This window comes from Myotis daubentonii, chromosome 7, assembly GCF_963259705.1.
Source record: "Myotis daubentonii chromosome 7, mMyoDau2.1, whole genome shotgun sequence".
Classification (NCBI taxonomy): Eukaryota; Metazoa; Chordata; class Mammalia; order Chiroptera; family Vespertilionidae; genus Myotis; species Myotis daubentonii.
This window is the reverse complement of record NC_081846.1, coordinates 37,760,707-37,775,805: the sequence shown is the minus strand read 5'-3', so window position 1 is coordinate 37,775,805 and position 15,099 is coordinate 37,760,707. Positions and strand designations below refer to the sequence as shown.

Here is a 15,099-nt window from a genome sequence, read left to right as displayed (position 1 = left end):
GAGTCCTTTTAATGAATGACTAAAAGACATTTTCAGAAATACTTATAAAATATTTTAAGCCAGACCTAGCTGGTTTGGCTCAGTGGATAGAACATCAATCTGCATACTAAAGGGTCCTGGATCTGATTCTGGTCAAGGGCACATGCCCGGGTTGCAGGCTCAATCCCCAGTAGGGGCCATGCAGGAGGCAGCCGATCAATGATTCTCTCTCATCATTTATGTTTCTATCTCTCTCTCTCCCTCCATCTCTGAAATAAATAAAAAAATATTTTTAAAAAGTAATAAAAAATATTTTAAGCCTGAGATGAGTTACTAATTAAAAAGCATAATCATCACAGTTGTTGCAATTAATGAAAAATTAATATACTTTTCTAAATCACCAGAAAATGAAATAGCATCTTTCATTTTCATAGCAATTTGTGGTTTATTAAATACTTTTTTCCACACATTATCTCATGTGATCCTGTGGAGTAGATAGAGCAGGTGTCCTTTTATTATAGTTGAAGAAATGAATGATCAATGACTTGACTGAAGTTATACTATTAAATTAGAGCTAGACTTAGCCTCAAGTATTTACCCTTAAAATTCTTTCAATATATTATACTGCTCTCTATTATATGAATTCAAATATCTTTCACCTTTTATTATCTACCTTGGAAATCTTATACAAAGGTATAATAATCTATATAGGTTTGTTGATGTCCTTTCTAGCCCTCTCTAATAGACCATAAACCCTCTACTTTCATTCATTAAACACTTACTCAATGCCTACTGGCCAGTTACAAATCAACCCTGTTTTCTATGAGATTTCACTACAATTCTTAACAGTCACTCCCTTCTTTAAACTCTTGAATTATTAACACATACCTTGCCATTTATCTTTTTATTCTTAGTTCAAGCATCCTTTATTTTGTGTGTGTGTGTTTTACACATATTTTTATATTTTTATTTTCTTTATTTATTTACGTATGTATGTATTTATTTTATTGGTTTTTTACAGAGAGGAAGGGAAAGGGATAGAGAGTAAGAAACATCGATGAGAGAGAAACATCAATCAGCTGCCTCCTACACATACTGGGGATGTGCCTGCAACCAAGGTACATGCCCTTGACCGGAATCGAACCTGGGACCTTTCAGTCCGCAGGCCGATGCTCTATCCACTGAGCCAAAACGGTTAGGGCCAACCATCCTTTAAAAGTGCCACTACACAAACAAGCTAGCTCTTTAAATAGCCATTTATTGTAGAGTCTGTAGATATAGAAGTATATTTAACTTCCTTGAATTTCCTGTAACATATAAAAATATTTTTCATACAATAGGGCCTCTACATGTAAGCCAATTATTTGATCTCGTATGCAACCAAAGAAACAGAATACATGTAAAGAAACTGAAAGAATCCTCCAGAGAAATTTTGTTTATAAAATATTTTTTATTCAATATATTGACTTTTAACTCTTAATTCCTGAGTAATATAAGATTCACTTGTATTTCACATCTTATTGTATAGATTTCACAAAATTGCTGCTGATAAAAGGTTTCTCTGAAAATATTATCAGTTATATTATGGATAAGCATATATTTTATTTTCTTAAGACATAGGTTACATTATGAATTAAAGCATATTAATTTATGATAGAATAAAAAAGAATTTAAAATAGACTGCCCAAGATTAAGAGAATAGTTTATTAATTAAACCACATTAAACCCCTTTTCCTACCAAGGTCCGAATGAAAGGATAAAAAAATGTTTTTTTAATTTTCAAGCCATAAAAATGTTGGAGAACAAAACTAGACAAGAAAATTAAAGAAAATCTTTGAAGATAGAAAGTAGATAAAACTGAACTATCAAGTTTAAAAGAGATGGGACTCTCTCTCTCTCTCTCTCTCTCTCTCTCTCTCTCTCTCTCTCCCTCCCTCCCTCCCTCCTCCTTCCTTCATCTCCTTCCCACTCTCTCTCTGAAAAGCAATGGAAAGAATATCCTCAGGTGGAAATTAACAATGACAAAAAAAAAAAAAAAAAAAGAGGCAGGAATTAGTAACCCAAAACTCCAGAAATAAAGAGAGATCTTTTCCTACGAGTCCTCTGAGTCCAACCAACAGAGCAAGAATAAACCCTGAAAAGAACGTCAGGATAAGTTATTTTTTAAAAAATATATATTTTATTGATACAGAGAGGAAGGGAGAGGAAGAGGGATAGAGAGTTAGAAACATTGATGAGAGAGAAACATCGATTCAGCTGCCTCTTGCACGCCTCCCACTGGGGATGTGCCCACAACCCAGGTACATGCCCTTGACCAGAATCGAACCTGGGACCCTTCAGTCCGCAGGCTGACGCTCTATCCACTGAGCAAAACCGGTTACGGCAGGATAAGTTATTTTATAATTGCACTTCAAATACCTGAGTCCTCAATATTCTAAGCTTTCAATAACTCTTGGCCCCAGGTAATAAACTAGACCAGTGATCTCAAACTTTAGCTTGCATCAAAATCACCAGAAAGGCTTGTTAAGTCATATTGCTGGGATCCATACAGAGTTTCTGATTCAATAGGTCTAGAGTGGAGATCAAGATTCTGCACATCTAAGAAGGTTCTACTCGATGCTGCTGGTCTAGGGACTATACTTTGAATTAATCAAGAACAAAGTTCTAAAGAAAGTAGACCATCTTCAGTAGAAAAGTCCTTATGTGGGAACTGTGATCAAAAAGAGAAAAGCAGAGTTTGAAGTAACTCTTTACCTTTATATCAACTCTACTCAAGGTTCAAATACATGAAAGCAGCAAAACTCAGAGTAAACCTTTACCTTGGCAACTATGGTTATCCCAAATCTGTCTGCCGCCTCCTCCATGCCCACATGTCCTCCATTAGGGTAGCCTGCCTTCTGACCCACCTCCCTGCTCACTATACAAAGCCCATTTAAGGTAAAGACTGGGGGTAATAGTACTGTATAACTCTAGAGGTCACCCATGCCACCTAACTCTACTAATTATCCCAATTCTTCAGCCATACATCCATAAACATAAAGCAATCAAGGAGCCCTGGCCGGCTTGGCTCAGTGGATAGAGCGTCGGCCTGCGGACTGAAGGGTCCCGGGTTCGATTCCAGCCAAGGGCATATGCCTGGGTTGCAGGCTACATCCCCAGTGTGGGGTGTGCAGGAGGCACCCGATGGATGATTCTCTCTCATCATTGATGTTTCTATCTCTCTTTCTCCCTTCCTCTCTGAAGTCAATAAAGAACTATCTTTAAAAAAAAAAAGCAACCAAGAATCACTGCACATTTGAGCAACATAAATACTTCAAAAGCTGTGTCTTGCCGGAACCGGTTTGGCTCAGTGGATAGAGCGTCGGCCTGCGGACTGAAGGGTCCCAGGTTCGATTCCGGTCAAGGGCATGTACCTGGGTTGCGGACACATCCCTGGTGGGGGATGTGCAGGAGGCAGCTGATCGATGTTTCTCTCTCATCGATGTTTCTAACTCTCTATCTCTCTCCCTTCCTCTCTGTAAAAAATCAATAAAATATATTTAAAAAAAAAAAAAAGCTGTGACTAAGCATGAAAATCTTAACTCTTATTATAGAAAAAAACAGAACTATCACAAACCCGATCAATATAAAAATTATAATAAAAATGGCTAAAAGGCCCTAGCTGGTTTGGCTCAGTGGATAGAGCACAGGCTTACAGACTGAATGGTCCCAGGTTCGATTCCAGTCAAGGGCACATGCCTGGGTTGCAGGCTTGATCCCCAGTAGGGGGGCGTGAGGAGGCAGCCGATCATGATGATGATTCTCTCTCATCATTGGTGTTTCTATCTCCCTTCTTCTCTGAAATCAGTAAAAATATATTTTTTTAAATGGCTAAGAGTAGGGAGTCTGTGCTAAATTCCACCTCTTTCATTTTAATGAGTTCCAGTGCATAATGAGACTAAGCAAAGAAATTGAGAGTGTTTACAAACGTTCATAAAAGTTTGAGTGATTTATAAATAGAAACTTAATAATAACCTAATTGTTAGATTAAATCTAATAATTAAAAATATGGGCTTTTATTTTGTGTCTTTGCTTATTGCTTTATTTCTGATCACTCTAGTAATTCATTTCTATTGTATTTTATAAAAGTATCAATCCAAAAATCATTAAAAAAGAAAAACTGGTCTTTCACTATAGACAAACACTGTAATTAAATTATTTCTAAAGTTTAATAAATCAAGAAACAAGAATTGTAAGACCTAAAAAACACAAACTGCTCAAAATTATTCCCCTCCACTAGTGGACATGGGGGTGATAGAAGGAATTACAATATAGCATTTCTCATTTTGTATTAAATCTGTGTGTTTCTATCTACTTCTCCCATAGTTTGTGAACTTCATAGGGGCAGAAATCCATCGTAGGGAAAAAAATCCTAGGAATTTTATCCCCGCTGCATCTAACAAACTGCCAAACATATGAATCGTTTATTGTATGTTCTGAAGTAAATACCAAAAACTTTAACTGATAGATGCAATATTTAAAAAAATCATTAAAAAAAAAATAAAAAGCTGTTGAGAGGCAATATAATGTAGACTATGAGCCTTGGAGTTAGCCTGGGTTCTTACTTTGTCAGTGTCCCTTACTAGCTGTACAGATTAAGTTTTAGGTTCCTCATCTATAAAACATACCATCTACCCTAACAGGATTAGTATGAGAACTGAATGAGGTAATGCACATATAAGACTTAAGAAAGTGCTTGCCACAGAAGTAATATATATTACCTATTATTTTTCTCTAAAACTTAAAACCTGAGGGGTAATCACTAAACTATTCAATTTTACTTACAGATAATCCATTTTTCCATTGCATCCAATGAGAGATATTCACAAGGCATCTTAAAAAGAGAAAATATAAATTTGTGTTTAAAAGATATTCTTAAAAACAAAACAACCCATATCGAATCACTCTCCTCTGACTCCTCAGAATCCTCACGACTCAATTCTTGGCTCAAATACCCCCCAAAATTTTAAAAGTTGGGTAAAAGTTTTATAATCTATATTTAAAATTGCAGTCCATAAAGGACAATAAGAGCTGTGCTCCTTTCACATTTACATAACTTAATACCTCCTCCTTAAAAAGTAATGTTGCTAAATCATATTCAATCTAATAAATGACAACTTCCAGATTTCACAAGTCTATTTCAGAGTTTGTGGTATTCCAAAGGATAAAATTTTAGTCAAGTTAAAAAAAATATTATATATATGGGTGCTCACTGTTTCATTCAAATCAGTAATTATGTGTGTGCATTTTTCATATACATAACATCTATATTCATACACACAAAGATTAAAAAGAAATATAACAACATACAACAATTTTCTCTAGTTGGTAAGATTTGGGAAATTTTTTGTTTTTGTCTTTATAAATTTCTGCACCTTCTAAATTTTCCACCATAATAAGATTAAAACAAATTTTTAAACTTTAAAAGAAAATACTCATACTACTAATTGTATTAATTTGGCATCAGACTCTAGAAATAAAAGTACTAAATAGTATAACTTAATTACTGAGCATTTACAATAAACTTCACTATAAGCTAGTACTAATTAGAATATTGCAATAGCACTGCTTAACTCAGTTTTTAAAAATCAATTTCACTATTTTCATTCAAAAAGGGAAAAACAGAATCATACGGTATCAGACTGTGCAGGATTAAGCATTGTACTGGGTGCACTGATGAGACTCAATAATTGGGCATTTCTCCACTGGTCGGCTGAAAGATTCCTTCTAGGATACACCATTTGAAGAGAAATTAGTGCATCTGAAAGAGACTAATTAGAGAAAAAAAAAAATTGAGGAATAAAATTTCTTTTTCCTTCTCCATTTAAATTCCAGTTACAGTTGCTGTGCATTTCTAATTGTACCATCCCAAAACAACAGAACCTATGCTTTTTTTAATCTGAGGTCGGTCGCAGCAACACTCCTCCAGTTTGTTTTTGGGGTTTTTTTTTATCTTCACCTGAGGATATGGTTATTTATTTCAGAGAGAAGGGGAGAGGAGGTGAGAGAAAGAGAGAGAGAGAGAGAAACGCTGATATGAGATTGAACCCAAAACCTGTTGGTATATAGGAGGACACTCCAACCAACTGAGCCACACCGGCCAGGGCCAGATTTTGTTTACTTTATTTCATGAAGGCTACATAAATTCTGCCTTCTGGGTTAAGAGCTTAGCTCATGAAATCACGTTACCTTTTTAAAGTTCAGAATGTTTGGAAATGTTAGAATCTTTATTTTAAAGGGGTAAAGAACCTCCTGTCATCGTTTTGTGCATGATTTTACACTGATCATTCTCACTGAGAGGAAAAGACATTGGAGTTATGTGATTGTTGCTAGAGCTCAACATATTTCATATTTTTCCAAGAATGCCTTATATGTACTCTATCCTAATAAATTTGTCATGTGGTCTATTAACTATAGCTTTATCATTAAATATGTATCATTAAAAATATTTAACGTTTCACCTCATCTGCTTTATGCTTGTTTGTAGTTGTTCTTTGCTATTTATCTCTGCTTCCTAAAAATTCTGTATTGAGCCCTAACCAGTTTGGCTCAGTGGATAGAGCGTCAGCCTGATGACTGAAAGGTTCCAGGTTCGATTCCGGTCAAAGGCATGTACCTTGGTTGCGGGCACATCCCCAGTGGGGGGTGTGCAGGAGGCAGCTGATTGATGTTTCTAACTCTCTATCCCTCTCCCTTCCTCTCTCTGTGAAAAATCAATAAAATATATTTTTAAAAATAAATAAATAAATTCTGTATTGACTTTTTAATCTGACTGCACATATATTGCTAGAGGAGTTTGTTCAGAATACAGAATACAGAGTTCCATCTAAAATTTAGTGAATCAATATCTCTGGGAATAGAACCCAGGAATCTGTATTACAATTACACTACATCATTAAATTAATTAAATTAAAATTAATTTATTTTTAATGAATCCTAGCAAATATCTGATACTCTGGGATATCATGAAGCATCAGAAAAATCAAGATTAGAAAATAACTGGATTAATCCAAATGGTAAATTCTCCTTAAGTAATTATGAATACTCCAGTATAGGCTAATGACTGTGGAGAAGTTAAAAAAAGATCCAAGAGCCTTTGAGAAAATTTCATCACCTAAGTGGGAAAAGAAGCAAATCTGGTGTTAACTATATGTCAAAATACAAAATACCATATAAAAATTCTTTCAGCATCCAAACAGAACAATGAACCAAGATATTAATACCCTGGGATTTAGTTCTGATTTTGCCACTATTTCTGCCAAATAGCTTATCATGTCATTTCACCAGTCTTCAATTTCCTTATCTACACTAATAAAAGATAAAGATGCTAATTGACCATACCTTCGCTGTGCCCCAAGCCACGCCCACCAGCCAATCAGAGCGACTATACGCAAATTAACCCAACCAACATGGCGGCCGGCAGCCACGGAGCTGGAGCAAGCAGGAGGCTTGGTTGCCCGGGCAATGGAGGAAGCCAAGCTTCCTGCCAGCCCTGAGCCGGCTGAGGCCTCTGCTCATGGCAACAAAGTTTCAATTATAGAAGACAAATAAATCCCAGATATCTGCTTCCAGCCAGCCTCCACTGGGAGCTTGGGTGGCTGGGGGCCGTGGCCAGCCTGCAAACAGCCATCAGCCCCTCACCCAGGCTGGCCACACCCTCATGGGGTGAGGGTCCCTGCTGGGGGGCTTAACCAGCCTGAAAACAGCCCTTAGCCCCTCACCCAGACTGGCCAGGCACCCCAGTGGGGCCCCCCACACTGAAGGGGGAGTGGCCAGCCTGCCAACAGCCATCAGCCCCTCACCCAGGCTGGCCAGGCACCCCAGTGGGGCCCCCACATTGAAGGGGGTGTGGCCAGTCTGCAAACAGCCATCAGCGCCTCACCCAGGTTGGCCAGGCACCCCAGCAGGGACCCCCACCCTGAAGGGGCTGTGGCCAGCCTGCAAACAGCCATCAGTCCCTCACCCAGGCTAGCCAGGCACCCCAGCAGGGATCCCCACCCTGAAGGGGCTGTGGCCAGCCTGCAAACAGCCATCAGTCCCTCACCCAGGCTAGCCAGGCACCCCAGCAGGGATCCCCACCCTGAAGGGGCTGTGGCCAGCCTGCAAACAGCCATCAGCCACTCACTCAGGCTGGCCACACCCTCATGGGGTAAGGGTCCTCGCTAGGGGGCTTGGCCAGCCTGCAAACTGCCATCAGCCCTTCACCCAGGCTGGCCACACCCTCATGGGGTAAGGGTCCTCGCTAGGGGGCTTGGCCAGCCTGCAAACTGCCATCAGCCACTCACCCAGGCTGGCCAGGCACCCCAGCAGGATGCCCCCACCCTGAAGGGGGTGTGGCCAGTCTGAAAATGGCCCTCAGCCCCTCAAGCAGGATGGTCAGGCACCCCAGTGGGGACCCCCACACTGAAGGGGCTGTGGCCAGCCTGCAAACAGCCATCGTCCCCCTTACCCAGGCTGGCCAGGCACTCTTATATAAAGAATAATATGCAAATTGACCCTAACAACAGAATGACTGGGAATGACTGGTCACTATGACACACACTGACCACCAGGGGGCAGATGCTCAATGCAGGAGCTGCCCCCTGGTGGTCAGTGCGCTCCCACAGGGGGAGCTCTGCTCAGCCACAAGCCTAGCTGACGGCTGCCAATACAGTACAGGTGGTGGGAGCCTCTCCTGCCTCCTCAGCAGCGCTAAGGATGTCCGACTGCAGCTTAGGCCCGCTCCCCGCTGGCAAGTGAGCATCCCCCGAGGGCTGCCAGAGGGATGTCTGACTGCCAGCTTAGGCCCGGTCCCCCCCCACCAGAGAGCGGGCCAATCTGTGGGACGACCAGTGGGGGCAATCAGGGGCCCCTGCTGGCACCCGCCTTGGCCGGCTTGACACCGCCCGCTCACCGGCCAGCCCCAACCCCTGCTGCCACCTACTCCCGGCTGGCTCCCGCCTCCTGCCACCACCGCTGGTCACCTCCCTCTGGCCTGGGCCTGCAGGCAGCTCCTACATTGAGCGTCTGCCCCCTGGTGGTCAGTGCATGTTATAGCGACCGGTCGTTCCACCAGTGGTACCACTGTTTGGTCGATTTGCATATGAGGCTTTTATTATATAGGATAACTAAAATTTATCAAGTACTATATATATAAATGCTTTTAATGAAGCAACTAATTTACTCCTCATAATAATCATATGAAGTAGGTACTATTATTACTCCATTTTACAGATAAGAAAACTGATGTATAGTTAAGTTGGTTAAGTAACTTGCCCAATATTGCAGTTAGTAATTGGCAGAGTTGGGATTAGCACCCAGGCAGTCTGGTATGATAGGAGACATTCTCAAATACTACACTTCACTACCTCTACTACCTATATTAAGTCTAAAAATATAATGGATCAATATATTCCTGAGTTTCTATATACTATTCAAAATCTAACTAGTTCTCCAGTTCACAATTAGCTAAAATCATGCATAGCTATTATTCATATCTTATTATAATTTTTCTTGAAATCTTATCAATTAAATAAAACATGCATGGCTATTATTCATATCTCATTATAGGTTTTTCCTAAAAGTTCATCACTTTATCTAACTATCCACATTTAACCTATATCACATGCCAATTAAAGGCCACCTAAAAACCAGCTCTTACCTTACTATGGGGTACAAATTCTTCCATCATCTTCTTTAAAGGATTTTCATAATCCACAATCATCTGACCAAGGCGTGGATATTCTCTGTCACTTAAAATAGACACATCAAATTTCACTGAGCTGTAAACCATGAAATTGAGAATTTCACAAAGATTTTTATGATGCAGGTCTACCTTGCTCCATGGGTCATTTCATGAGCATAGTTGTACAATCCAATGATTGCCTTCCTTTCTTCAATTCGAGAGAGCAGTATCATTAGTGTTGTATAGGTTATGATCAAATCTAAGTAGTTCTTTGTTAAATCAAAGTTTACAGTCTGGAAAAAAAAACCATCAAGTTTAACTCCTTCCTATTTTACAAACTTTTAAACACACATACACACACACAGCAATCTTCATGGCAGCTACTGAAAGCTAATAGTTTTCTATAGCTATGTATTTTATTCCCATTTCTGAAATTCTAATTCATTTCACCAAAGACATGTAAAATTTGGGAGTTACAAATAGAGTTTTGTGTTTGTGACACAATTTTATGGATGAAAAAGAGTTCATTATCACCCTATTCAAACTATTAACAGTTTAAAAGGATAACCAATACCAAAATAACATGAGACACTGGAACTAGTCTCACTAAGCAAAAAAAAAAAAAGGAGTATTAAGTAAATGAAAAAATTCGCCACTAAATCAATGGAGACATTTTTCACTTTGACTTCCTATATTTATAAACCATCTCATTGAGAAAGATTCTATCAAGTAGGCCTTTTACAGAGAAAAATATTATCCACTTAACTTTGCTTAATTGGACCTACTAAAATAAAATACTAAAATTAACTACTATCCAATATGCACAAGACTTATATTCTCAGTGACAATCAAATAAACAAGGTAAAAAGAGAATGCATCTTAACTCTTTACCTTGAAAAACAATGCAAAACAATCCAAATTAACAATGCTAAAACTTAATATACACGTCATAAATGTTCTCTAAAGAAAAGCATGCGGTCCCCTTAGTTCTACTAGAAATAGAGAGAATTGGGAATTTTTCTGAAAATAATACTTACAATATCGAAGAAGACCTGGCAAACATCAATAGTATTGAGCAATTCACAAACATGGTCCTGAAAATAAAAGTTTATTTTAATCTTTACCTATGTTTTTAATATTAAATTCAGAAAACACACACAAATAAAATGTATTTTAGAATTTAGTTCAACAAGAATTCTAATTTTATTATCTACAAATGACAAAGCAATTTGCAAAGTTAACAAATATCAAATCAACCTCAGAAATGTTAAATTTTATGTACTAAAATACATACCTTAAATTCCATAACATCTACAAATGTGAAGTAATATAATGCCAGATTTTTCAGAATCTCTGATTTTTCTTTCTGTAGCTGTGCAAGCTGTTGCTGTAAACACAAAATCAAAATGTACTGTTCACTGAGAACAAAAATATTTAACTTTACTACAAACTATCTTCTTTTATGATTGCTATATGAAAACACAAGCTTTTAGAACAGTATTTCTAGATGATTAACGTTTTTTTAAAAAGCCAAAATACTTGAGACAGCAACTGCTTATAGTGATCAGCAACTGACAGTGTGAGGCTATAAAACAAACCAAAGCAGATTAGTACCAAACTGAACTACTAAATTGGAAAATATTAGGAAAAAATAATTTTCAAATAAACTTTTAAAAAAATTAAAAACAACTCATGAGCATGATCACATTACTAGAAGAAGAAAAGAAGGTGAAAAACATTATAACTTACACTACAAAAAACAACGTTATAAATTTGTGACTTACCAAAAAGAACATCCAGGCAAAGCCACGTTACGCATGCAAAATAAAATGTAGATACAAACATAAAATACAGTAAAGGTTCCCTGACCAGATCCACAAAACACAATAATACATTAAACAAAAGCAAAACACCACAACAAAAAAGAAATGAGAAAGAAGCAAAACTAGAGTTAAGACACTGGTAAACATATGAGAGAGGTAAATGTGAATACAAAAGACAATTATTATTTCAATCAATTGTATTATTAAATTTACAAGTCCTAAGTTTTCTTTTTAAAACAACTATTGATATAATTTCTGGAAAAAAATCCAACCATATTTAATGCCCTATATCAGTGATGGCGAACCTATGACACGCGTGTCATTGGTGACACGCAAACTCATTTTTTCGGTTGATTTTTCTTTGTTAAATGGCACTTAAATATATAAAATAAATGTCAAAAATATAAGTCTTTGTTTTAGTATGGTTGCAAATATCAAAAAATTTCTATATGTGACACGGCACCAGAGTTAAGTTAGGGTTTTCAAAATGCTGACACGCCGAGCTCAAAAGGTTCGCCATCACTGCCCTATATCATAAGACTGCCAGAATTCCAATAAAACACTTAGAACATTGATACTGAGTGTAGTCTACAGAACAGCAGCATCCACATCAATCAGGCACTTGTTAGAAAAGCAGAATTTCTGGCCAACCTCAGACCTACTAAATCAGACTCTGCCTTTTAACAAGAAGTCCAAGTGATATGAATGCACATTGCACATTAAATGTCTGAGAATCACTAATTAAACGAGAAAACATGGGAAAATGGTTCAATATCAAATTTGCTACAAAAGCCCTCACAATGTTGAGTTCCTCTTAAGTACAGTTCTTTGTTATACTTACACAAGGGAGTTGGGAAAAGAGGTCTCTCTATATATAATTGCATTAAATCATTATATAAGCAAGAATATTCAAAACAGTGAGCATAACATCAAGAAAAGATTTAAAAAACTATAAGACTATTTAAAACAAGCACAGCAGTCTGGTAGACCCAACTGTAATAGTTAACTACCCTAAATACTGCAGTCCCTAAAGCTATTTAAAGAAATAATTTTGTCTGGAAAACATGCCTTTCATTTCATCCCCCAATTGTCAAAGGAAGGTATCCTATATAATAAAAGCCTAATATGCTAAGTGTCGGACGGTTCAACCAGTCACTATGACGTGCACTGACCACCAGGGGGAAGACACTCTGACTGGTAGGTTAGCTTGCCTCTGGGATCCGGCTGATCAGGACTGGGCGAGATGGCCAGACATGCCCTGGACCCTCCCACGGTCCCACCCTGGCCTCTAAAATATTTCTTCTAATTAATTTCCTTTCAATGTGCACAAATCAATGTACAGGGCCTCTAGAATGTTTATAGTGATAAGTACTATTTTTAGCTTTACCTATGAAAACAGTTTATTTTGAACAATATATCTTTTTCAAAATAATTCTATGTTTACACGTACATTTTTAATCATTACCATTCACAACATCAAAAATACTTAAATGTGATTCTATTTCATTAGATTATACTACCTTTACCTTATTCAACAGCATTAAACATTTATGATTGATGTCGTAGTCCTTTTTCCTCCTTTTCAGAATTTTAAATTTGAGTTTTGAAAATATAACAGATGAAAGTAGAGTCATAATAACAGGATAAGAAGCAAAAGTATAATTTAGTTGCTACTGAGCTTAATTATTAATAGTGCCTCCTTTCCATTTCAATTCTAGTTTGGACAAAAAAATGACACAGTTCCCATATACTTATTATGCGCCTTAATGATCTTTTATACCAGTGGTTCTCAATCTTCTGGCCCTTTAAAACAGTTCCTCATGTTGTGACCCCAACCATAAAATTATTTTCGTTGCTACTTCATAACTGTAATTTTGTTACTGTTATGAATCATAATGTAAATATCTAATATGCAGGAGGGTCTTAGGCGATCCCTGTGAAAGGGTCGTTCGACCGCGAAAGGGGTCGCGACCCACAGGTTGAAAACCGCTGTTTTATACAAACCTTCATTTTACATACTCAGACCTTACTGCCCCCAGAAGTTAAAAGAACCTTCCCAGGGTTTTATAACTACTTAATTACAGGGCCAGGATTGGAAATTTCATCTCCTTATACCTAAAAAAAAGTATTCTTTCCACATTCTACATGGCCAGCACCTCCCTTGTTAATCAAACATTATTATGGTCTAAATTTCTCATTCAACTTTATTTCCCCCAAAACTATATGTAACTGGCCTCTATAGTGGCTAAATAATTTACTAAACTAATACATGTAAACTAATACATGTAAACTAATACATGTCTGAATTCAAAAAAGTCAAGTTTTCAAGGCCCTACACATTTTGGCCCTAATTTACCTTTCCGATTTAAATTTCTCCTATACCCACTCACATGCTATACACTGTATCCAAAACTATTGACTATTTTCTGTACGTATCTCATGTTTTCTTTACTGTTTCCTCTACTAAGGTATCCTAATTCCACCAGTTATATATGTGTATGTGTATGTGTATATATATATATATATATATATACATACTAGGGGCCCGGTGCACGAAATTCGTGCACTGGGTGTGTGTGTGGGGGGGGGAGTGTCCCTCAGCCCAGCCTGCCCCCTCTCACATACTGGGAGCCCTCAGGCGTTGACCCCCATCACCCTCCAATCGCAGGATCGGCCCCTTGCCCAGGCCTGACGCCTCTGGCCTAGGCGTCCGGCCCGGGCAGCGGGGACTCGCAGCTGCAGCGGCCCCGCGATCGTGGGATCCGCTTTAGGCCCAGGCAAGGGACCCCTAGCTCCTGGGACTGCCAGCTTCGACCGTGCCCAGCTCCCATCGCTGGCTCCACCCCTACTTCCTGCTATCACTGGCCAGGGCGGAAAAGGCACCTGATTCTCCGATCATGGCTGGGGGGCAGGGCAAAGGCGCCTTTGCCCTGTCCCCCAGCTCTTAGCTCCCCCCTGGGTTTCCGATCACTGTCAGTGGCAGGGGGCTTCTTCCTGCTTTCCCTTTCGCCTCCCTGCATTGTGCCTACATATGCAAATTAACCGCCATCTTGTTGACAGTTAACTGCCAATCTTAGTTGGCAGTTAATTTGCATATAGCCCTGATTAGCCAATGAAAAGGGTAGCTCGTACGCCAATTACCATTTTTCTCTTTTATTAGTGTTGATATATCCAAATCCCACTACTCCTAAACCACTTAAAATGTTAACCACATTTTCAAGAAAACAACCCTGATTGAACTCCTTCCCTGAATGTAAATAACATCCCCCTCCTCTTAATGGGTATAATTTCTAATAGTATCACTTTCTGCCTTATATTCCAGCTATCTTCACCATGTAAGACAGTGTACCAACTTTGATTTTTAATCTCCATAACCCCTATCTTATAGCTCTGCAAATAATAAAATGTCCAATATTAGTATCAATCAGTTGAGTGATCATAACTTTTATTTAGAAGACTTTTACATGTCACTGTCAGATGACATGTTTTGGTAGGTGATGCTAGAAAGCCTACCTCCTATTATGCCACTGTAACTAAATGACTTAACCATTCAGAGCCTAATACCCTCATCATCAAAATGGAAAATGATGTGTA

General features: G+C 38.3%; 1 protein-coding gene and 1 long non-coding RNA gene across 8 annotated transcripts in view; one reads left to right on the top strand and one right to left on the bottom strand.

Moving 5' to 3' along the window:
- LOC132238456 (uncharacterized) overlaps nt 1-15,099 on the top strand; it is a 154,117-nt gene that overhangs the window by 34,261 nt on the left and 104,757 nt on the right. The gene's annotated exons all lie outside the window — the stretch shown is intronic.
- The window catches only part of NCKAP1 (NCK associated protein 1), a 95,297-nt gene that overhangs the window by 51,737 nt on the left and 28,461 nt on the right, over nt 1-15,099 (bottom strand). For 3 of the 7 annotated variants that reach the window (XM_059703906.1, XM_059703901.1, XM_059703903.1), the window contains 6 exons: nt 10,977-11,069; nt 10,720-10,776; nt 9,833-9,975; nt 9,659-9,749; nt 5,652-5,789; nt 4,804-4,852 (listed from right to left, as the gene is read on the bottom strand). In XM_059703906.1, the coding sequence (XP_059559889.1) occupies nt 4,804-4,852; nt 5,652-5,789; nt 9,659-9,749; nt 9,833-9,975; nt 10,720-10,776; nt 10,977-11,069 (571 nt within the window). Of the gene's footprint in view, nt 1-4,803; nt 4,853-5,651; nt 5,790-9,658; nt 9,780-9,832; nt 9,976-10,719; nt 10,777-10,976; nt 11,070-15,099 lie in introns of all 7 variants that reach the window. The other 4 variants (XM_059703902.1, XM_059703904.1, XM_059703907.1 and 1 more) reach the window with 3 other exon arrangements.